The 25,291-nt window shown below is 43.3% G+C and overlaps 2 protein-coding genes across 12 annotated transcripts in view; one reads left to right on the forward strand and one right to left on the reverse strand.

Moving 5' to 3' along the window:
* CTPS2 (CTP synthase 2) overlaps nucleotides 1–25,291 on the reverse strand; it is a 109,104-nt gene that overhangs the window by 41,581 nt on the left and 42,232 nt on the right. Inside the window, exon 14 of one of the 11 annotated variants that reach the window (XR_004348089.1) lies at nucleotides 10,129–10,186. The exons of the other annotated variants lie outside the window; for them this stretch is intronic. The gene's annotated coding sequence lies outside the window, so the exon portion shown is untranslated. The remainder of the gene's footprint in view (nucleotides 1–10,128; nucleotides 10,187–25,291) is intronic. 11 annotated transcript variants of the gene reach the window in all.
* Nucleotides 1,488–6,804, forward strand: S100G (S100 calcium binding protein G). The gene is made up of 3 exons (XM_032620066.1): nucleotides 1,488–1,863; nucleotides 2,961–3,104; nucleotides 6,540–6,804. Exons 2-3 carry the CDS (start codon nucleotides 2,970–2,972, stop codon nucleotides 6,642–6,644), a joined length of 240 nt encoding a protein of 79 aa, XP_032475957.1. The 5' UTR covers nucleotides 1,488–1,863; nucleotides 2,961–2,969; the 3' UTR covers nucleotides 6,645–6,804.

The raw sequence follows: 25,291 nt of genomic DNA on the forward strand, positions 1-25,291 counted from the left end.
GCAAATTTTCTGTAGATTTGAAATTTTTTTTAAAAGATGTTGGCGGAAAAAGATATTTTCATGACTGTTCAACAAAAGCCTCCTTCCCCCCAGGTAAGACAGAGCATAAGTATAAAAACCCGAGAAATTCTCTAAAATCTTGATTAAAATACATTGCCAAAATCAGAACATTTTTGTGTAAATCTTATAGCTAAAAGCAAAATGCCTGTCTTTACTCTAAGAAGTGAGTTAATACATAGTCAGTACTGATGCATACCAATGTCAAATAATCTGCAATAAAAGTAAGAATAACATACACAGGACAGCTAAGGTGCATGGAATGATCAGGACTCAGGACTGGTGGCAGCTTTTAAGGAACTCTATATATAAGATTTCACATTTGTTCTCCAAGGTGAATAAGGCCTTAGAATTTTAGAACTGAAAAGCCTCAGAGAGAGATACAGTCCAATATTTTAATCCTGAATTTGTCTGCAATTTAACAAAGGGCCATAGAAAACTAAACATAGAAAAGGTGCATAAAAAGTGTGGACATATACAAGTATTTAAAAGCTGATAAGTGCTTTTAAAGTTGATCTGGAACCCCCTTTTGTGAGTTACAATCAGTATCGGATCAATGTTCCCAGGAAATGTCCTAATTCTCTCATAGAACTCTTTCTAAGAGAAATAAATTTAGTCTCCAATTTTAAATCCTGGCAGTTCCAAAAGTCTGAAGTAATTCCAATTGAATAAAAGTAAGTCAAGTGTTTTCACGAGTTTTTAGAATGATTAACAAAATAGATTTGGCAAGGAAAAGAAATAAAAAGCACATATGCGAACAACAAATAATGAAAAAGTTGAAAAATGACCATGCTATTTGGCAATCTTGCTTTGCCAAATGAGACCACAAATTATTGTGTATCTTCCCCCGACTTCTTAAACCTGCTTCTCAATGATATTTTATTCATTCATTCAGTTATTCAAAAATTTAGCCACCTAGGGACTTCCCTGGTGGCACAGTAGTTAAGAATCCACCTGCCAATGCAGGGGACACGGGTTCAAGCCCTGGTCTGGGAAGATCCCACATGCCGCAGAGCAACCAAGCCCATGCGCCACAAGTACTGAGCCAGCACTCTAGACCCCACGAGCCACAACTACTAAGCCCGCATGCCACAACTTCTGAAGCCCGTACACCTAGAGCCCATGTTCCACAACAAGAGAAGCCACCGCAATGAGAAGACTGTGCACCGCAACGAAGAGTAGCCCCCGCTCACCACAGCTAGAGAGAAGCCCGCGCAGCAACTAAGACTCAACACAGCCAAATTATTTATTTATTTATTTATTTTTGAAAAGTGGATGTTTATTAAAAAAAATTTAACCACCTTATATGTACAAAACATCAGAGGGACTTCAAAGGCTATAAGGCAATTCTTTGAACTACGTAGTATTTGATTATCTATTTCAGCATTTTTTTCTTGATGTGCAGAAAATTATTTTTTTCAAGCCTAAATATGCAACTAAATTGAAAAACAACAACCCTCCATATTTGAGCTTTCTGAAATGTGAACAGTGAGCAAATATCCTAGTTCCACATTGTAGGGAAAATGTAATCTAAGGGGTAAAGAATCCAAGCTTATACTTGGGACTCTGAACCATTAAGCAACTGTTGAGGTGGCCCTTTATTGGATCTTGCCCTTAATTATGAAGCTCATGCAGTCTTAGGCTTGGGTTTCAAAAATCATTAATAATTACCCTTAAATGGCAAACAAAAGGAAAATTTCATAATCAGGGTGGTGTAGGTGTAAAGACTATAAATGTCGCAGGATCCTGCTCAGCTTCTCACACTCCTATTTGATTCTTCCAGCTGCCTCACTGCTGGACGACCAGGTAAGTGTGATTTTAGTACTACCTGTAGCTGCTTCTGCTTCCTTTCAGAATGGTGTGAAAGATCACGGTCTAGAGAAAAAGTGGGTTAGTGCCATCTAAAGATATAACCAGTAACTTAAGAGGCTAGAAACTGTGGTCAGGTTTCTTCAAGACCACAGCCTACAAAGTGCAGAGCAGGTACCTAAAAAGTGAAAAATGTCATAATTACTAGTAAAAGTATTTGGCTCCAAAGACTATCTTCTAACAGATGTACTCCAAAAACAGACATTTAACAACCTATCTAAGATGATTTTTTTTTTTTTTTATAAATTTATTTTATTTATTTATTTTTGGCTGCGTTGGGTCTTTGTTGCTGTGCGCGGGCTTTCTCTAGTTGTGGCGAGCAGGGGCTACTCTTCATTGCGGTGCATGGGCTTCTCAATGCGGCAGCTTCTCTTGTTGTGGAGCACGGGCTCTAGGCACGTGGGCTTCAGTAGTTGTGGCACGTGGGCTCAGTAGTTGTGGCTCACGGGCTCTAGAGCACAGGCTCAGTAGTTGTGGCACACGGGCTTAGTTGCTCCGTGGCATGTGGGATCTTCCCAGACCAGGGCTCGAACCCATATCCTCTACATTGGTAGGCGGACTCCTAACCACTGCGCCACCAGGGAAGCCCTAAGATGATTTATTATTTTTTTTTTTTTTGCGGTACGCGGGCCTCTCACTGTTGTGGCCTCTCCCATTGCGGAGCACAGGCTCCGGATGCGCAGACTCAGCGGCCATGGCTCACGGGCCCAGCCGCTCCGCGGCATGTGGGATCTTCCCGGACCGGGGCACGAACCCGCATCTGCTGCATCGGCAGGCGGACTCTCAACCACTGCGCCACCAGGGAAGCCTGATAATTATTTTTAAAACATGTTTTCAGTCACTGGTACATTGTGATTCCCACAGTTCCCGCCCCCTCTCTCCTCCTCCTCCTCTTTATCTTCCCCTCTCCCCTTTTCTTTATTCTCTCTCACCTATGCCAAGGAAACAGCCCCACAGCACTCAACTCCTGCTGGAAATCATCAGTATAAAATACGTCACCTTTTTGGTAAGTTCATTTCTTTCCCAATTTACAGGACACCAAAATGAGTACAAACAAGTTTCCTGAAGAACTGAAGAGCATTTTTGAAAAATACGCAGCCAAAGAAGGTGATCCAAACCAGCTGTCGAAGGAGGAGCTGAAGCTATTGATTCAGACTGAATTCCCCAGTTTACTGAAAGTGAGTATACCACCACAGAGGCCGCTGATGGGGCGGCGATGGTGGGAAGGGAGGAGAGAAGAGAGGAAAGGACGCGGGGAGAGGCTGAGGTCCACGACGAGACGGATCGGAGCTCCATCTGAGGCGGAGCGCCCAGCAGCCTAGGCATGGGCATCACCGGAGGGAGGGCGCTTGAATGTGTGCTTTCCTCCCCTGAGGGCAGGCCACATTTCAGAAGGCAAGCTCCTAGAAAGCACGGACTACGCCTCCTATTGCCCACAGCCTTGACTCAGAACTCCCCAGGACCAGCCATAGTAAACGGAAGCCATGATAGCACTCTTACCGAGCTAGGCCTGGAAGACCCGCAGGTTGCCAAGCAAACACGCTAAGGCCTTCAGCCTGGATTCAGCGCCCCTGTGCCAGGCTTTAGGAAAACAACGAGGCCTGTACGGTTATAGGAGCTGGACTTGGATGTGCTCCTCTGTAATAGGTAGGATCTCTCAACTAGACCAACACTTACTTGGCAGTCTGTTAAGAAAACCGGCCTCATGCTGATAAATTGCCCTCTGGCGACACCCATTTCTATTTCAAAAGCATTTACATTTGTGTTAAGCACCTAAATGTGTGCTAATGAGCAACCACAAGTTTCTAAACAACTTTCAGGAAAGGATTACATTTCTTCAGCCATAAAGTTTCTGATCAAAACCATCCCAGAGTTATCAACATCAAAATGCATCTAGAGGCAATAAAGAATAGGGAAAGGTTGATTCTCTTTGCTCCAATACACTTTCTTTCCCTTGGAACTAAAAACCATCTTCAAAATGGAAGCAACTGTGCAACTACCTATTACATTTGACTTGGTCCCTACTTAGCTCTAACTTCAGAATTTGGTTCTCAGTTTTTAACCAGAAATGTCCCTTCTGTCAATATGACATATGAGAAGGTTTCTAGTTTTAGTTGCTGAGGTTTCTGTTTTTAGTACTAAAAAGTGAAGTAGCTGAATTCGATGACCTTATAATCGATATTGTCTTATAGTTAAAATGTGAAATAACTGAAAAAGTTAAAGGTACTAACAGAAAAAGAGACTTTCTAATTAAAAATAAAAACCAGTGTTTCTGAGAAAGATTCAACTTTTCAAAAAAAACAAAAGGAAGAAAAATAATAGTAGGAATAATAGAAAATAATAAAAAGAAGAAAAATAATAATCTGACAGGAAAGCCTAGGCAATCTATTCAAACAAGTTGTTTTTAAATAAGGTAAGATTGGTGAATTTTTCTATATTTTATGTATTTCCTATAAAAAGCACATATGGGGCTTACCTGGTGGCGCAGTGGTTGAGAGTCCGCCTGCTGATGCAGGGGACACGGGTTCGTGCCCCGGTCCAGGAAGATCCCACATGCCGCGGAGCGGCTGGGTCCGTGAGCCATGGCCGCTGAGCCTGCGCGTCCGGAGCCTGTGCTCCGCAACGGGAGAGGCCACAACGGTGAGAGGCCCACGTATGACAAAAAAAAAAAAAAAAAAAAAAAAAAAGCACATATGACTTTTCTAATTTGGATAAAGGTAGGAAGACTAATGGTAAGTTGTGAAAAATCTACTTATCAAGTCATGTACTGATTATATTTCCATATGGATTTCTAAGGTTTTCTAAGCTATACTCTGTTTACATCACATCACCTCGTACGGTTTAGAATGTAGCAAACGCTTCGGGAAAACAGTGCTTGGTATTTATAAAACGGATGCTAAATAACTAACACAGTCTGGTCTTGTGAGCATAGCTAAGCGCCAAGTGTCTTCACAGGAATCTCAGGGACTAAAGCATACCTTGATGTAGAGATTCGTTGCACAACAGTGTGAATATACTTAACATTACTGAACCGTATACTTAAAAATAGTTCAGATGGGGAATGTTATCTTATGCGTTTTTTACCACAATTTAAAAAAAACGTTTGAAGCTGACTTATAAACGAAACTGTTATTTCAATAGGTTTCCTGGGTACTATTTTGCCACAGAGACTCCTAACCTGAAAGTCAGAGTTGTGGCTCAGAACAAGTCTCCCTGAAATATGCCACTTTAGCATGAAGATTACTAAAAAAAATCAAAACCCAAAGATTCAGGGAAAGCTCTTTACCTCCCACTCAGCTGCCTAAATTTATACTGCAAAGAAGAGAGCTCTTCTTTTACCAGGAAGAGAGGTCTTGCTAGAGATTCCTTTTGTCCTAAGAAATTTATCTGTATAACAGGCCAAACTTTTGTTTTCCAAACATCTCTGCCTACATCTGAATGGCCTTCCTTCCTTTTGTAGCCTTAGCCCAGGATGTTATATAAGCCTCAGTTACCTGGCTGCCCTTTGGGTATCATACTTTTATGGGGTACCCTGTACGTATGTAATTAAACTTGTTTTTCTCCTGTTGATCTGTCTATGTCAATTTAATTAATAGACCAGCCAAAGAACCCAGAAGGGATGAAGGGAAAATTTCCCACCCCTACAGCAGAGACAAAAATTAATTCTGCTTAATTCACTCCAGGAATACCAGTAGTCAAAAGGGAGTTGAGCTGAACATGATCTGATGTAACAAGCAGTGGTTCTCTGAGTAGTCAGGCCTGGACCAGCAGCATCCACACCGCCCAGGAAACTGTTGGAAATACAGATTCTCAGGTCCCACCCCAAGCCTAGTGAATCGGAAGCTCTGGGAGTAGGACCACCCATCAGTTTGGGTTTACTAAGGTCAGCAAGCCCACCTGGTGATTCTGACGCATGCCAAAGTGTGAGAACCACTGAGCCAAAGTCATCCTGCATAGCATAGCAGTGGGCTGCAACCCGGGGTTTGGGAAAAAACTAGGGTGGTTGCTAATTAAGGGGTTGAGCTCTGGAGTCAGTGTTTGAACCCCAAGCCCTCTACTTACCAGCTGGGGGCGCTGAGCAAGTCAGCGGGTGTCTCAAAGCCTCAGTTTCCTCATCTGTAAAGTGGATCCCCCCAACACGGCAGCTGGGAGAATTGCAGAGGATAAGGAAAAGCTCTGGCACGGGGCTGGCCCATGGCAAGCCTAGGATAACATGCTGGTCCAGCTCTGGGGCTGGATGCCAAACCAGCTACCAGGGAAATCTTGGAGCAGGGCCCCTCGGCAGTCAAGTAAAGCCCTGGGACTTCTTCTCAAAAGAATGATTTAGATTTAGTTTACATAGGAAACCAATTATTTTAAAATACACATTAGCAATTTTAAAATAATAAATGTATGATATCGTTTTTTTTTTAAAAAAAAGGGTAGGCAGTTCTGTGACATGAAGCAATACTACAACTAAAGTTGTTTTTTTCATCTCTATCAGTAACATATGACTGAAAACTCGGTTGCCTTCTAGGAACGCAGACCCAGTGTCTCTAATTCGGAGAATGTGCAGCAGTAACTGAATCATTTTCTCTCCTCTCTTCTATCCCATCCTTTTTGTCTAAAACCAGGGTCCAAGCACCCTAGATGACCTCTTTCAAGAACTGGACAGGAATGGAGATGGAGAAGTTAGTTTCGAAGAATTCCAGGTGTTAGTAAAAAAGATATCCCAGTGAAGGAGAAAACAAAACAGATCATTCTAATAACCGAAAGAAGAGTGCCTGGGATGTGGCCCTATTCTGTACGAAACCACCATTGTCTCCACTTAATTCTTTGCAATTGTAATGATCAAGCAGTGAGGTCTAATTACTGAATAAAGAAATCCTTAGACATGTCTCACCTTGTCAAGTACTGACCCCTGTAGCTTACTAGATTTGAAAGTAACCTTAATTTGATGCATCTAATTTATGGATTTATAAAGGAAAAAAAAAGGCCCAGAATAGTTCCACGATCTTGACCAAGACCACAAAGATGGTGGCGGCGAGTTAGAAAGAATTCTGACGAGTCAAACCACCTCCCTCCCTCCACTCGTCCACCAGAATAACCCCCTCCCTGCTGTCCCTCCGCAGCCACGCAGGGCTCACATCATGCCCAACATCAACTCGTATTTCACTCTAGTCAATGGCTATGGAGAAACAGACTTCATAAAACAGACATTTGTCTTTAAAGTCATCTCCCAGCACCGGCTGAGCCTCTTGAATCAATGACCCTTTGGGGGAGCAAAAGGAATGTATGTCCAGAGAGTCAGTTCCATTCCATCACTGAGGGGATGGCCTTGGTTCTAGTATGTGATGTGGAAAATAAAAGAGACAGGAAGGCATAGGGCCCTCCAGCTCTGGCATCCTGCGATGCTGGGACGCTGGGTATCTGAGAAACAGCTAGTCCTCAGGTTCTACTAGTTGAATCCAGCTGGGGGGAGGGAAAGAGGGAGGAGCGTGGGAGAGGAGTAACTTTCTTCTGCCCCTTACCAGACAGTTAAAATGGCAAAGTCAAATCAGTCTAAGTTGGCCACGGCAGCCCACCACAGCAGTGCCCTGGAAGCCAGGTCTTTATCCTGACCACTCCTCGGAAACACCCACAAATCATCAGTACTGCACCCATTCCCTTTGACCAGCATCTCAACCTTTCTGTTCATTATCACCCTCCTAATGAACCTTGCTAGACATTCTTTTCCCAACTGCCCCTCCAACAAAATTTTAATTCCACATTGTGTGTATACCTGTTTATGTACCACATTCGTATCTGCGCTTTAGACATGGTGTAAGATGGTTTTTTGACCCACCACCGCCCCCTCAAAAGCAATTTTAACCCCTGTGGTGTAAGCACATAGGGTAGCACGTCCCCAGAGGAAGAAAACCAGGCATGGCTGGTTTTTTTGACATAAGAGAACCCATTTTTGGCCTAAGCCATTTTGTGATCTAAGCCTGGCCATAATGCTTGTCCTTGAACAGGTCTCAGTAATCAATTACCTTAAGGAAACAATGAAGGAACAAATGACAGTTATCAGGCAAGAGAAGTAACAAGAGCAAAGATAATATATCACTTGGAAAGACCCCCAGTTCTGTTTCAGCAGTAAAGACTAGCCTGAAGCACTCAACCACCAGATCAACTGGAACCTAAGGGATGATAATGTTGATCTTTTCTGACCCTTGTGACTTCAATCAACTAAAGCTTGGACTGTGTGGACCACCCAAACCCCTTCGTGAATATGCATGTACCCTTAGCTTAAAACTTCCCCAGTTTTCAGGGAGACACTGCTTTGGGAAAGCTCCCTGGTGTTCTCCTTACTTGCTGCAAGTAATAGATCCTTCCTCCTCCCATTCTTTGGCTTGGTTGCATCTTTTGGCTCACACCCACGAAGAGGTGAACCCAGTTTGGGGGGTAACATTGGGAGCAATAGCGCATGCCTTTGAACAATGTTCTTCGATGCTTTTATTTTTAACTCACGCTCTAGAGCCAAAATTGCCACGCGTTTCTTTCTGTAGTTGACATCAGGAAGGTATGGGATTATTTCCACTTTCAAAATGCAGGAAATGACAACATTGAATGGTTTTAAAACTACACAAGCCCTCCTGACGATTCTGCTATGACCTTACTCTCAAGCTGAGAAACACTGCCTGAAAAGTACTGCCTTTGAGTCAGTTTTCTTAACCTAACACATTTGAAGTGTGTGCTGGGTATGTCAGTCAAGTTGGCTGCTGTAATTTTCCCAGTGGCTTCAACTGTGCACTTGAAGGCACTCCAAGGTGGGCACACACCCACTCCCCACCTCGTTCACCCTGTAGGAGAGCAGAATTTGCCCCCCTATGTCTCTTTGGCATATTAATTCTTTTAAGCTGGTTATTTTCTAAGAAACAGCAGACATGGGAGAAACGCTGAAAACCAAGTAGAAGTTACCCTTTTGTAAGAAACATTTACATGCATAAGGAAAATCTCCATTTGTAAGGGTGTCTCCTTGACTGTACCAAGAAGTGGAGGATGACCAAATCTCTAGAAACTTAATCAATGGAGAAGGCAAAGGCTTACATCTGCATGAAAAGCTCACCCTTGTTTACCATGCTTTTCCTGGTCACCTCCCATAACTGACTCCCCACTGTCCATACCCTCTTTTGTCTTTAGCCAAAGATGGTATTCAAGGTGAAAGCCTTCTCTCCCACGTATTCATGTTATTCAACTTTTGTGTGATTTTCTCCTGTTAATCTGTCTCATGTCCATTTAATTCTTAGACCAGCCAGAAGAACCTAGAAGGGTAGAGGAAAATGTCTTCCTCCCCAACAACCCATAGAGCGGGCAGGGGGCTGTCCATAGGCTGAGGAGTTGCATCTCAGATAGGCAAGTCCTGGTGATGTAAGAATCTAGAACAAGGCCAGCCAGGGTGACCCAAAGTGGGCCAGGCATAAATGAGTTAGGCAGTAGATAGTGACTTGAGGGCAAGGTCGGGGAAGATCATATATTTAAATTTGCTTGAACATGAGCTAAAAAAAAAATCTCTGAAAGGACACAGAAGAAACTGAGGCAGGAGATAGGTGGGCTCCAGGCTAGGCATTTACAACTGGCCTCCTGTTCACACTTCCTGGGGTAAGAAGAAGATGAGCTCCAGGCCAGACAATCATTACCAGCCCCCGGTTTACATTTCCTGGGGCAAAAGACAAACGGGCTCCCGGACTACATATTTATGACGGACTCCTGTCTATATTTCGAGATCTGCACCTCGATATAAGAAACAGGAACAGGGTAGATAACCGGACACTGGACACTTTTATGGCAGAGACAGAGAGGGGCTAAACCCTGTTAAAAGATCGAGAGGTCATACATTTCCCATCCTTGGGGCAAGGGAGACACCACGCATGCACAAAAGCCTTCACAGGGTCAAAAAGGCAGGAGATGCCAGACCATAGTAAGTCCTGCTACCTCCCTCCCAGAGGCCTTTGCGATGAAAGCCATCTTGACTGAGGGGTGCGTGTACACCCAGGGGAAGGTCCAGAGACAAATTAGCCATGGGGTCAAAACAATACGATTGGCCAAGAAGAAGACAAAGACCCAGAAGACTACCCCCTCATAAAGGGTTTAAACTTCCCAAAGGCCCGACTCCCGTGACTCTCACTGAGTTCGCCTGTGCTTCTTTCCGCACACTTTTCTCTTTACCTTCTGCCTCCTCACCTGAATTCTTGCTGCTACTGCTCGCTGCTGCCTGCTGCAAGCTGCTGCTTACTGACGCCTGTGATCAAAATCAAAACTAGTATCAGTGGTCACATGTTAGTATGAAACCGAGTCCCCCTAAAACTGAATTCCCCTGCCGAGTTTCTGATTAACCTCTCTATTAAAACCTTTTTCCCCTTTCTCATCCCCCCGACCTCAATCCTGTGCTAACTGAACAATGATCAACCAGAGTCAGAGGACTAAAAGTGCTCTTGTCAATAACATCCTTAACATACCCAGGCTGTTTCTCCAGGGCAGGATGAGCTAACAGACTGCCCCCTCCCCAGGTCATGGACAACCTGGCCAAAGACTCATAAACCTTAGGCATCCTGACTCTTGAAACTGCGATTAACAAATGTCACAAGACAATGATTAGCCCCACCTTCTTTGTCCTTCCCCTTTAAAAACCCCGTAACTCGAAGACCAAATTGGAGAGGATCTGAGGCTCACCTCCCACTCCCTTGCTTGGCACCCTGCAATAAACCCTTACTTTGCTGCAAATACCCGCTGTCAGAGTTTGGCTTTCTGAGCAGCGAGCACTCAACCCCTTGCTCGGTTTCAAGGAAAGGACCGGGCAGATGAGGGACAGAGGTGTGAAAGCCACTTCTCACTTCATATTTTATTGTACATTTTTGGGTTTTCAACCCTGTAAATGTGTGTCCCATCAAAAAGCATAAAAGAAAATATTAAATAAAAAGAAAACATTTGTAAAATACCATATTGTTGCTTTTCATAATGAGCCTCTTTTCATCCTCTTTCTTATTTGGAATAGTCAGAACATACAACCATCTAAATTTTGGGAAGTGCATATTGGAACCTATTTCAAACACTCAGAAATTTAACCAGAAAAAAAGAAAAATGAGTTCTAACCCTTCCATCAAGAAACAAAGGAGATTTTTATACACCATCAGGGAATGTTTAAACACAATCTGTATCATTCTAATTCATACAAGAGCATTCTCATAGCATCAAAAGCCTTAAACATTTCTAATGACTAGTTATATTCCACTGTAGGGATACCGCTTAATGGTCTCAACTATTTCCCCACTGTGGGGCATTTAAATTACTATCATTTCTGATTCTTCTAACTAATGTTATAGTGAATACCTGTTCACTTCTTTGTCAACATATCAGATTCCTTAGGAGAATTTCGGAGAAGTAAATGTCTGAGTCAGAGGGTATGAATATTTTTATGCTTTGTGAAAGAGACCACCTAGTTGCCTTCCAAAAGGCTGTATTGATTCATATAGCTACAAACAGGCAGGAGGTCACCAACTTCACTCCCCAGACAGCATTCATCAGTCTCATTTTAACTACTTCATTAATCGCAACAGTACATATCTTTTATTATTTCTGGTTTTTATGGGAATCCCCCACTACAGATGGTACCCAAATTACAATGCTTCAACTTTCCATTTTTCAGCTTTAAGATGGTACAAAAGCAATGTGCATTCAGTAGAAACTGTACTTCAATTTTTGAATTTTGATCTTCTCCTGAGCTTGAGATATGCAATATGATCCTCTCGTGATGCTGGGCAGTGGCAGCCACAGCTCCCCGTCAGCCGTGCAATCACGAGGGGAAACAACTGATACACGTACAACCATTCTGCACCCAGACAACCATTCTGTTTTTCACTTTCAGTACAGTATTCAATAAATTATGAAACAGAGCAGGACCCTGCGAGGCCCTCCTGGGTACAAGCCCCTCCTTGTCTCCTGTTGCTTGTTTGTAGAAAAAGCTTTTGTCGCCTAGGCCTTCCCCAGGTTCCAAAGAGCAGACCCAGTTAATGATTAGAGAAGTGGAAAATGTAGAAACAAAGGAAAGCAATCAAACAAGAAAAGTACTACTAGCTTAAACAATCGAGTCACAGGACTCCTAGTTCCTCCTGAAGGGATATCGACAACAATCTGACACATATCTTTGAGTAGTTCTGCAGAAACGAAGATGTTGACTTCACAGGGTCCGCACACAGACCCCAGACTGGTTGGAACCAGAAGACTGATGATTGAGATTCCTGAAACACCACCCTGTTACCTCACCACCAACCAATCAGAAAGCACGTCCATGAGCTGCTCAGGCACCCTACAGCCCTCTCCCATAATGTTGCCTTTAACAACCCTTGCCTAAAAGCCACTGGGGAGTTTGGGTCTTTTGAGCTGTCCCGTCCTTCACCACAACCCGGTGTCAGCAGACTGGCTTTGCTGTGCATCGGGCAGATGGACCCAAGTTTGGTTCAGTAACGATTTCATGAGATTTGTAACACTTTATTATGAAATAGGCTTTGTGTGAGATGGTTCTTCCCAACTGTGGGCTAATGTAAGTGTTCTGAGCACATTTAAGGTAGGCTAGGCTAAAATATGATGTTCAGTAGGTTAGGTGTATTAAATGCATTGACTTCCAATATTCAGGACATAACCCCATCATAAGTCAGGGAAGATCTTTATTCTCCCAATGAGTTTATGGTTGGGTACTGTTTTGTAAAAGATATTCTTTCTCTTGTTTGAAGCACCCTGTCAAGTTTGTTATGAGATTGTGAGCACCAGGGTGTAGATACTGTACACTGCCTATTGAGTATCTATGGTGATACGGGGGTTCACTCTTTTGTTTGAACAGTATGATGTGTTAATCAATTTAATTCCCGGGATAAACACACCATCCACTCATGACTGATTATCCCTTAACACTATTAAATTAGACATTCTAAAATTTTATTTAAGGTTTTTACATCTTTACTAATAACCAACATTAGTCTATAGCTTGGAGCTTTATTTTTTGTTGTATGTGATTTCTTGAGTTCTAATGTTTAGGTCATGCTAGCTTCCCATTTTCGCCTATGGTTTCGATCTCAATCAGCCTCTCACAAAGTAAATATACACTATCTCTTTCAATTCCAACATACGTAAAGCACCTACTACAGGCAAGGTATTATACAAGATGCCATCAGAGATACAAATTGTCAGACCTCTGAGATCCTAAGTCAGTGATTCTGAGATCAGGCGAGGGAAAGGCTTAATCTAAGAAGTAGTATTTCAACTGGGATTTGTAGGAGCAACGTTGAAGACAACGTGCAGAAAAGGGGCAGCACTGGGCATTGAAAAAGAGAGGAAACACAACAAATAAACATCATGTTGTTGAGAAGGAAGACATTTTCCTCTACCCTTATAAGGTCTTCTGGATGGTCTAAGAGTTAAATTGACATGAGACAGATTAACAAGAGAAAATCAAAGTTTAATAACATGTATACATGGGAGAGACCCAGGAAAACTGAGTAACTCACCAAAATGGCCAAAACCCTAACCTTAAATACCAACTTCAGCCACAGACAAGAGGATGTCGAAGGTGGGTAGACTCAGTTATGGGAGGTGACTAGGAAAAGCACAGTCAACAAGGGCAAGACTGTGATGCAGATTTGTGCACTGCCTGAAGTCTTTTCTCCCCTCTCATCCTTCCGTCTGCCACAGCAGCTGAATCCTCCTAAAGCACCCATTTCTACTGCAAAGTCTTCACTAACGAGTACAGTATTTATCAATTACATAATATGTCAAGGTTGGCAGGTATTATCTTACTCATTCCCTGATTCTTCAGGATTAATTTTGACACTGACACTCAAGGACCTCCACAAATTCATACCAATCTCCTTTATTTCCTTCCACTCCTGTACAGGAGAGATGTGCTTTGGCCACGCTATTTTATGACAAAATCTTGGACATTCCAGCCTAGCATAAGCTTCCCCTGCTTTCAATGAACACTCCAAGAGTGTCACAATCTTCCCTTCTTACTGTAACGCACAGTATTTCCCCCCTCTCACCACCCCGGACCCTGAATTCTTAAGTATCCAAGGTCTACCTGTGATGTGCAATACCTGGGCCACTACACTAGGTGGCTATTGACATTAAAATCAATTAAAATTAAATAAAATTTAGGGACTTCCCTGGTGGCAGAGTGGTTAAAAATTCACCTGCCAATGCAGGGGACACGGGTTCGAGCCCTGGGCCGGGAAGATCACACATGCCGCAGAGTCACTAAGCTTGTGCACCACAACTACTGAGCCTGCGCTCTAGAGACCACGAGCCACAACTAATGAGCCCATGTGCCACAAGTGCTGAAGCCCACGTGCCTAGAGCCGGAGCTCTGCAACTAGAGAAGCCACCACAATGAGAAGCCAGAACACCGCAACAAACAGTAGCCCCTGCTCGCCTCAACTAGAGAAAGCCCGTGCACAGCAGCGAGGACCCAACACAGCCAAAAATAAACTAATGAAATAAATTTTTTTAAAAATTAAATTAAATTTAAAATTCAGTTCCTTCACAGAAGAGAAGACACAGAGACATAAGAAGAGGAGGAAGCAATGTGACCAGGGTGATAGAGATAAGAGTGAAGTAGGCCCTGAACCAAGATGGCGGAGCAGAAGGACACGCTCTCACTCCCTCATGCGAGAACACCAGAATCACAACTAACTGCTGGACAATCATTGACAGGAAGACACTGCAACTCACCAAAAAAGATACCCCACATCCAAAGACAAAGGAGAAGCCACAATGAGACAGAAGGAGGGGCACAATCACAGTAAAATCAAATCCCACAACTGCTGGGTGGGTGACTCACAGACTGGAGAACACTTAGACCACAGAAGTCCACCCACTGGAGTGAAGGTTCTGAGCCCCACGTCGGGCTTCCCAACCTGGGGGTCTGGCAACGGGAGGAGAAATTCCTACAGAATCAGACTTTGAAGGCTAGCGGGATTTGATTGCAGGACTTTGACAGGACTGGGGGAAACAGAGACTCCACTCTTGAAGGGCACACACAAAGTAGTGTGCGCATCGGGACCCAGGGGAAGGAGCAGTAACCCCATAGGAGACTGAACCAGAGCTACCTGCTAGTGTTGGAGGGTCTCCTGCAGGGGCAGGGTGTGGCTGTGTCTCACCGTGAGGACAAGGACACGGGCAGCAGAAGTTCTGGGAAGTACTCCTTGGCATGAGCCCTCCCAGAGTCCGCCATTAGCCCCACCAAAGAGCCTGGTAGGCTCCAGTGTTGGGTTGCCTCAGGCCAAACAACCAACAGGGAGGGAACCCAGCCCACCCAGCAGCAGTCAAGCGTATTAAAGTTTTACTGAGCTCTGCCCACCAGAGCAACAGCCAGCTCTACCCACCACCAATCCCTCCCATCAGGAAACTTGCACAAGCCTCTTAGATAGCCTCATCCACCAGAGGGCAGACAGCAGAAGCAAGAAGAACTACAGTCCTGCAGCCTGTGAAACAAAAACCACATTCACAGAAAGATAGAGAAGATGAAAAGGCAGACGGCTATGTACCAGATGAAGGAACAAGATAAAACCCCAGAAAAACAACTAAATGAAGTGGAGATAGGAAACCTTCCAGAAAAAGAATTCAGAATAACGATAGTGAAGATGATCCAGGACCTCGGAAAAAGAATGGAGGCAAAGATCGAGAAGATGCAAGAAATGTTTAACAAAGACCTAGAAGAATTAAAGAACAAACAAACAGAGATGAACAATACAATAACTGAAATGAAAACTACACTAGAAGGAATCAATAGCAGAGTAACTGAGGCAGAAGAACGGATAAGTGACCTGGAAGACCGAATGGTGGAGTTCACTGCTGCAGAACAGACTAAAGAAAAAAGAACGAAAAGAAATGAAGACAGCCTAAGAGACCTCTGGGACAACATTAAACACAACAACATTCGCATTACAGGGGTCCCAGAAGGAGAAGAGAGAGAGAAAGGACCCAAGAAAATGTTGGAAGACATTATAGTCAAAAACTTCCCTAACATGGGAAAGGCAACAGCCACCCAAGTCCAGGAAGCGCAGAGAGTCCCACACAGGATAAACCCAAGGAGAAACATGCCGAGACACATAATAATCAAATTGGCAAAAATTATTGAAAGCAGCAAAGGAAAAACGACAAATAACATACAAGGGAACTCGCATAAGTTTAACAGCTAATTTCTCAGCAAAAACTCTACAAGCCAGAAGGGACTGGAATGATATACTTAAAGTGACGAAAGGAAAGAACCTACAACTAAGAATACTCTACCCAGCAATGATCTCATTCAGATTCGATGGAGAAATCAAAAGCGTTAGAGACAAGCAAAAGCTAAGAGAATTCAGCACCACCAAACCAGCTCTACAACAAATGCTAAACGAACTTCTCTAAGTGGGAAACACAAGAGAAGAAAAGGAACTCCAAAAACAAACCCAAAACAATTAAGAAAATGTTCAAAGGAACATGCATATCGATAATTACCTTAAACACAAATGGATTAAAGGCTCCAACCAAAAGTCACAGGCTTGCTGAATGGATACAAAAACAAGACCCATATATATGCTGTCTACAAGAGACTGACTTCAGACCTAGGGACACATACAGACTGAAAGTGAGGGGATGGAAAAAGATATTCCACGCAAATGGAAATCAAAAGAAAGCTGGAGGGCACAGCGGTTGGGAATCCGCCCGCCGATGCAGGGGACATGGGTTCGTGCCCCGGTCCGGGAAGATCCCACGTGCCACGGAGCGGCTGGGCCCATGAGCCATGGCCGCTGAGCCTGCGCATCGGGAGCCTGTGCTCCGCAACGGGAGAGGCCACAACAATGAGAGGCCTGTGTACCGCAAAAAAAAAAAAAAACGAAAGCTGGAGTAGCAATACTCGTATCAGATAAAATAGACTTTAGGGGTTTCCCTGGTGGCGCAGTGATTGACGGCCTGCATGCCAATGCAGGGGACACAGGTTCGTGCCCTGGTCCAGGAAGATCCCACATGCCGCGGAGCGGCTGGGCCCGTGGGCCATGGCCGCTGAGCCTGCGCGTCCGGAGCCTGTGCTCCACAACGGGAGGGGCCGCGGCAGTGAGAGGACAGTGTACCGCAAAAAAAAAAAGGACTTTAAAATAAAGAATGTTTCAAGACACAAGGAAGGACACTACATAGTGATCAAGGGATCAATCCAAGAAGAAGATATAACAATTATAAATATATATGCCCAACACAGGAGCACCTCAATACATAAGGTAACTGCTAACAGCTATAAAAAAGGAAATCGACAGTAACACAATAATAGTGGGGGACTTTAACACCTTATTTACACCAATGGACAGACCATCCTAAATGAAAATAAAGAAGGAAACAGAAGCTTTAAATGACACAACAGACCAGATAGGTTTCAATGATATTTATAGGACATTCCATCCAAAAACACCAGATTACACTTTCTTCTCAAGTGTGCACGGAACGTTCTCCAGGAAAGATCACATCCTGGGTCACAAATCAAGCCTCAGGAAATTTAAGAAAACTGAAATCATATCAAGCATCTTTTCTGACCACAACGCTATGAGATCAGAAATGAATTACAGGGGAAAAAAAAGGAAAAAACACAAACACATGGAGACTAAACAATACATTACTAATTAACCAAGACATCACTGAAGAAATCAAAGAGGAAATCAAAAAATACCTAGGGACAAATGACCATGAAAACACAGTGATCCAAAACCTATGGGATGTAGCAAAAGCAGTTCTACGAGGGAATTTTATAGCTATACAAGCCTACCTCAAGAAACAAGAAAAATCTCAAATAAACAATCTAATCTTACACCTAAGGGAACTAGAGAAAGAAGAACAATCAAAACCCAAAGTTAGCAGAAGGAAAGAAATCACAGAGATCAGAGCAAAAATAAATGAAATAGAAACAAAGAAAACAATAGCAAAGATCAATAAAACTAAAAGCTGGTTGTTTGAGAAGATAAACAACAGTGAGAAACCATTAGCCAGACTCATCAAGAAAAAGAGAGAGGACTCAAATCAATAGAATTAAAAATGAAAACAGAGGGCTTCCCTGGTGGCACAGTGGTTGAGAGTCCGTCTGCCGATGCAGGGGACACGGGTTTGTGCCCCAGTCCAGGAAGATCCCACATGCAGCAGAGCGGCTGGGCCCGTGAGCCATGGCCACTGGGCCTGCGTGCCCAGAGCCTGTGCTCCGCAACGGGAGAGGCCACAACAGTGAGAGGCCCACATACCGCAAAAAAAAAAAGAAAAAAGAAAAAGGAGAAGTTACAACAGACACTGCAGAGATACAAAGCATCCTAAGAGACTACTACAAGCAACTCTATGCCAATAAAATGGACAACCTGGAAGAAATGGACAAATTTTTAGAAAGGTATAACCTTCCAAGACTGAACCAAGAAGAAATAGAAAACATGAACAGATCAATCACAAGTAATGAAGTTGAAACTGTGGTTAAAAATCTTCTAACAGTGACTTCCCTGGTGGCGCAGTGGTTGAGAGTCCGCCTGCCGATGCAGGGGACACAGGTTCGTGCCCCGGTCCAGGAAGATCCCACATGCCACGGAGCGGCTAGGCCCATGAGCCACGGCCTCTGAGCCTGCACGTCCGGAGCCTGTGATCCGCAACGGGAGAGGCCACAACAGTGAGAGGCCCGCATACGGCAAAAAAAAAAAAAATTTTTTCTAACAAACAAAAGTCCAGGACCAGATGGCTTCACAGGTGAATTCTATCAAACATTTAGAGAAGAGCTTACACCCATCCTTCTCAAACTATTCCAAAAAATTGCAGAGGAAGGAACACTCCCAAACTCATTCTATGAGGCCACCATCACCCTGATACCAAAACCAGACAGAGATACTACAAAAAAAGAAAATTACAGACCACTATCACCGACGTATATGGATGCTAAAATCCTCAACAAAATACTAGCAAACAGAATCCAACAACACATTAAAAGGATCATACACCATGATCAAGTGGGATTTATCCCAGGGATGCAAGGATTCTTCAATATACGCAAATCAATCAATGTGATACACCATATTAGCAAATTGAAGAATAAAAACCATATGATCATCTCAATAGATGCAGAAAAAGCTTGTGACAAAATTCAACACCCATTTACGATAAAAACGGTCCAGAAAGTGGGCATAGAGGGAACCTACCTCAACATAATAAACGCCATATACAACAAACCCACAGCAAACATCATTCTCAAGGGTGAAAAACTGGAAGCATTTCCTCTAAGATCAGGAACAAGACAAGGATGTCCACTCTCACCACTATTATTCAACATAGTTTTGGAAGTTTTAGCCAGAGCAATCAGAAAAGAAAAAGAAATAAAAGGAATACAAATTGGAAAAGAAGAAGTAAAACTGTCACTGTTTGCAGATGACATGATACTATACATAGCGAATCCTAAAGATGCCAGCAGAAAACTACTAGAGCTAATCAATGAATTTGGTAAAGTTGAAGGATACAAAATTAATGCACAGAAATCTCTGGCATTCCTATATACTAATGATGAAACACCTGAAAGGGAAATTAAGGAAACACTCCCATTTACCACTGCAACAAAAAGAATAAAATACCTAGGAATAAACCTACCTAGGGAGAGAAAAGACCTGTATGCAGAAAACTATAATACACTGATGAAAGAAATTAAAGATGATACCAACAGATGGAGAGATGTACCATGTTCTTGGATTGGAAGAATCAATATTGCGAAAATGAATATACTACCCAAAGCAATCTACAGATTCAATGCAATCTCTATCAAATTACCAATGGTATTTTTTACAGAAGTAGAACAAAAAAATTTTTTAATTTGTATGGAAACACAAAAGACCCCGAATAGCCAAAGCAGTCTTGAGGGAAAAAGGCGGAGCTGGAGGAATCAGACTCCCTGACTTCAGACTATACTACAAAGCTACAGTAATCAAGACAATATGGTACTGGCACAAAAACAGAAACATAGATCAGGGCTTCCCTGGTGGCGCAGTGGTTGGGAGTCCGCCTGCCGATGCAGGGGACACGGGTTTGAGCCCTGGCCCGGGGGGATCCCACATGCCACGGAGTGGCTGGGCCTATGAGCCACGGCTGCTGAGCCTGCGTGTCTGGGGCCTGCGCTCCGCAGCGGGAGAGGCCACAGCAGTGAGAGGCCCGCGTACCGCAAAAAAAAAAAAAAAAAAAAAGAAACATAGATCAATGGAACAAGATAGGAAGCCCAGGGATATACCCACGCACCTATGGTCAACTAATCTATGACAAAGGAGGCAAGGATATACAATGGAGAAAAGACAGTCTCTTCAATAAGTGGTGCTGGGAAAACTGGACAGCTACATGTAAAAGAATGAAATTAGAGGGCTTCCCTGGTGGCACAGTGGTTGAGAGTCAGCCTGCCGATGCAGGGGACACGGGTTCATGCCCTGGTCTGGGAAGATCCCACATGCCACAGAGCGGCTGGGCCCGAGCCATGGCCGCTGGGCCTGCATGTCCAGAGCCTGTGCTCCGTAACGGGAGAGGCCACAACAGTGAGAGGCCCGCGTACCACACACACACACACACACACACACAAAAGAATGAAATTAGAACACTCCCTAACACCATACACAAAAGTAAACTCAAAATGGATTAGGGACCTAAAGGTAAGACTGGACACTATAAAACTCTTAGAGGAAAACATAGGAAGAACACTCTTTGACATAAATCCCAGCAAGATCTTTTTTGAGCCACCTCCTAGAGTAATGGAAATAAAAACAAAAAAAAACAAATGGGACCTAATGAAACTTCAAAGCTTTTGCACAGCAAAGGAAACCATAAACAAGATGAAAAGACAACCCTCAGAATGGGAGAAAATATTTGCAAATGAATCAATGGACAAAGGATTAATCTCCAAAATATATAAACAGCTCATGCAGCTCAATATTAAAAAAACAAACAACCCAATCCAAAAATGGGCAGAAGACCTAAACAGACATTCCTCCAAAGAAGACATACAGATGGCCAAGAAGCACATGAAAAGCTGTTCAACATCACTAATCATTAGAGAAACGCAAATCAAAACTACAATGAGGTATCACCTCACACCAGTCAGAATGGGCATCATCAGAAAATCTACAAACAACAAATGCTGGAGAGGGTGTGGAGAAAAGGGAACCCTCTTGCACTGTTGGTGGGAATGTAAACTGATACAGCCACTATGGAGAACAGTATGGAGGTTCCTTAAAAAAACAAAAAATAGAATTACCATATGATCCAGCAATCCCACTACTGGGCATATACCCAGAGAAAACCATAATTCAAAATGACACATGCACCCCAATGTTCATTGCAGCACTATTTACAATAGCCAGGTCATGGAAGCAACGTAAATGCCCATCGACAGACGAATGGATAAGAAAGATGTGGTACATATATACAATGGAATATTACTCAGCCATTAAAAAGGAACGAAATTGGGTCATTTGTTGAGATGTGGATGGACCTAGCAACTGTCATACAGAGTGACGTCAGAAAGAGAAAAACAAATATCGTATATTACCGCATATATGTGGAACCTAGAAAAATGGTACAGTTGAACCGGTTGGCAGGGCACAAATTGAGAGACAGATGTAGAGAACAAACTTATGGACACCAAGGGGGGAAAGCGGCAGGGGGCTGGGGATGGTGGTGTGATGAATTGGGTGATTGGGATTGACATGTATACACTGATGTGTATAAAATTGATGACTAATAAGAACCTGCTGTATAAAAAAATAAATAAAATAAAATTCAAAAAACGAAGAGTGAAGTAGCCAAGGAAGCTAAGGGTTTCTGGGAGCAACCAGAAGCTGGGAGAGACAGGGAGTGATCCAAAAATAAATAAATAAATAACATAAAAATTAAAAAATTAAATTCAGTTCCTTGGCCACCCTAGCTAAATTTCAAGTGCTCCACAGCCCCATGTGGCTCGTGGCTGCCATAAAGGATGGCACAGATCCAGAACATTCTCTCATGGCAGAAGTCCTGGTTGTCACAGCTGGTAGCATTACTGAGGGCGTACTCACATACTGCCACACATTTGGTTGTACGTCTCAGGCGTCTGTGTCTTGTGTCTCCAACTAAACTGCATGCGAGCAGGGTTGTGGCAGCTGCTCATTTGTAATACACTACAGGTAGGACTGCACTTAAGTGGACGAGTGCCAAATGCACAGTGAGTTTTTTCTTAATAATCTCTTTCCACTAGAATCCAGCTATTTCTACTACAAAAAAAAAAAAAGAAAATCTTTGAAGTTGTTGAAATACCTATTCCTAAGGCATTTCCCATTGAGCTAAATGTATAAAAGCTTTCAAACACATTAGCTTTGAAGTACTCATTTAGTCATTCAGTTATTGTTAAAATTATGGGCTACCCTTATTGATTCACTAATGGGGGCTTACTCCCAGCTGTGCTGATTCCTTTTAAAAAGTAGACTCCAGTAACAGCCTGATATCAGCTCTGAACCTATGGTCCCCACAGAGACAGGATTAAGTGACTATTAGGCTCCCTGACTGGTCCACAGAAAGCTATTTTACCCACAGTACAGCTGTCTTCCTCACCACTGCTTTTATGAGAAAAAAGTTCTTTAGCCCAAACTCAGCTCCAAATGACTTCTTTAAGATCATTTTGTTAGTTGGGAGATGCTTACTACAATGTTCTAAATTAAAGCAGTCTTCAAATTTATAAAAGTTGCCTGGAAGGTTACTGTAAGTGGCTGTCTGGGTTTTTTAACCCTCTTAATTTGCTTTCCATATGAAATTGTTGAAAAATAAATGAAAGTAGAAAATATTTAATTTAACAGGGCTTCAACTAAAGGTAGGAAAATGTTATGCATTAATTATGCTTAGTATATAACACAAATTACCCTTCACCTGAATGCAGTTTTAATTATATGTGACTATCACAAATCCACTGTGTCAGATGTAAAATTAATTTTGACCTTGAAAATTCTTGGATCAAAAAGGGGTAGGGGCTTCCCTGGTGGCGCAGTGGTTGAGAGTCCGCCTGCCGATGCAGGGGACACGGGTTCGTGCCCCGGTCCGGGAGAATCCCACATGCCGCGGAGCGGCTGGGCCCGTGAGCCATGGCCGCTGAGCCTGTGCGTCCGGAGCCTGTGCTCCGCAACGGGAGAGGCCACAACAGTGAGAGGCCCGCGTACGGCAAAAAGAAAGGGGGTAAAAGAAGTCACATCTATGATAAATAACCAAAACTGAAATAATATCAAATGCCACAATCTCAAATCTCCATTTGCATCTGCTTAAAATGCTTCACATTTCTCACTCTTCCTTACCAATAGCACCGTCCAAGTGTACATATGTGAAAGGAAAAATCCAAATGGACTCAGTATTGCTAAGAGAACTCTCTAAAACGGAGCCAGGAGGCCACTAAGGAAGTATGACTTAGGCACGTGTCAGCCTGGATGGAATCTGACCTTTTGACCCAATGAAGTCATCAGAACTGATATCAAGCAGGACCCTGTGAGGCTCCTGAGCACAAAAGCCCTTCTATGTCCCCCATTTCTTGATTACAGGCAATAGGCTTCATTCAGCCCCCCTGACCTTCCCTGAGTTCCAACAGGTCGGTGCTAATTAGGGAAGGGAGGGGATGCGGAGACAAGGGAGGAACAGTCAAGAGAAACAACAGTGCCGCCTTGGGGCAGGGTCCTGGTTCCCCTCAAGGGACACACATAACATATCTTTGAGCTGTTCAGCAGATGCTGAAAACCCCGCCAGGTGGGAGAAGTTAACTGCATGCTGCCCACAAGCACAGACCCCAGACCAGCTGGAACCAGAAGGTTCCAACTTCACCACCAACCAATCAGAAGGTCCACGAGCTGATCACGCCCTCTTTGAACCATTACTGTAAAACTCCTCACTACCCCCTCCAGGTCGGGACACAGTTTCGAGGGCATTAGCCCACTGCTTTGCCTGGCGAAGCAATAAAGCTATTCTTTTCTACTTCACCTAAAACTCTGTCTCTGAAATTTAATTTGGTTTCGGGGTACAGAGGCCAGATTCGGCTTCAGAACACCGGCCAGAAACTCAAGCTACTTACTGGACCCCTACGCTAAAACAACTCATGATTCCTCAGGGCAAGTACTCTCTGACTCGCATCACAGTCCATCACAATTCCTACCAGGCAACTTTTAACAACCTCTTGGCTTTCTGTCTTTATAAGCCCCGACTCTCTCTTCCTCAGAACACTCTTTTAGGGTTACCCAAAGCTGTGTCTCCCAGATTTTTTTTGGCCATGCAGCGGGGCTTGTGGGATCTTAGTTCCCCGACCAGGGATCAAACCCGGGCTCCCCCGCCCGGCAGTGGAAGCGTGGAGTTCTAACCACTGGCAGGGAATTCCCCCAAATTGCAATTCTTAAGATTCCAAATAAACTCTTTTCCTATTTGCAGCCTCCTGTATTATTTTTTTAGTTGACACCAGTCTGTGTAGATGTGTTTGAATGTGGAACATGGATTCTGTTTTCAGATTCTGTTTCCATATCTAACGTAAATTCATATTTTTAAGTTACTATTTTCAGTAAACAGAAAAGAAATGCTAAAAATCATGCATATCCACATACCTAAACATCAGATGGAGATCATTCTTCCTATATATATCTCAAAAGCCAAAAACATTTTAAATATAAACTCTACAATGCCATGAGCTATCCTCCACATGAACTGGAGAGATCTGAAGCCAAATTCAAAGTCAAGGGTGTCAGCAGCTGCCATGTGATTGATACAGAGTCAGAATACAAGTCAGCTACAGCTGTGTTCCTGGTACGCATCATCTAGAAGGTGGGTGAAGCTGCTTTAAAGCAGGCCAGAAAGTCAGACTTGCTGTAGAACCTAAATATTCTGCAAAGTTCCAGAGCCTTCTATTGCACCTTGTGGATCAAGCAGAGAAATGGCACAATAAAATAAATTTTACTCACTCCCTCCTGGTACTTCCAGACTCAGAAAGACTCGACCTTCACTCTTAGGAAAAAAACTATTTCTCCTTTTACGTGCATAAGAGACGCCCCCTCTTAGATATCTGTGCTGTATGCCAGTATCTCTACTGATTTAATAAGCAACCATAAGACTAATCATGCATGCCAAAGGAGGGTCACGATGGCCCACGAAGGGGAGCAGAATTTGCCCCCCACACACAAAATATGCCTCTTTGGCATAAAGATTATCCTGGGCTGATTATTTTTAAGAAACAGGATATATAGGAGAAGCTCTAAAACAGAACAGAAGTTACCCTTTTGTTAGAGACATTTGCATTTATAAGGGAAACCTCCATTTGTAAGGGTGTCTCCCTTTCTGT

The sequence above is a fragment of the Phocoena sinus genome, chromosome X (assembly GCF_008692025.1).
Source record: "Phocoena sinus isolate mPhoSin1 chromosome X, mPhoSin1.pri, whole genome shotgun sequence".
In the NCBI taxonomy this organism is placed as follows: domain Eukaryota; kingdom Metazoa; phylum Chordata; class Mammalia; order Artiodactyla; family Phocoenidae; genus Phocoena; species Phocoena sinus.

Bases quoted from the DNA above. Each gene is read 5' to 3' on its own strand.
- S100G (XM_032620066.1), top strand. From the start codon at position 2,970: ATGAGTACAAACAAGTTTCCTGAAGAACTGAAGAGCATTTTTGAAAAA. The intron at 3,105-6,539 runs GTGAGTATACCA...GTCTAAAACCAG, and splicing joins AATTCCCCAGTTTACTGAAA to GGTCCAAGCACCCTAGATGA.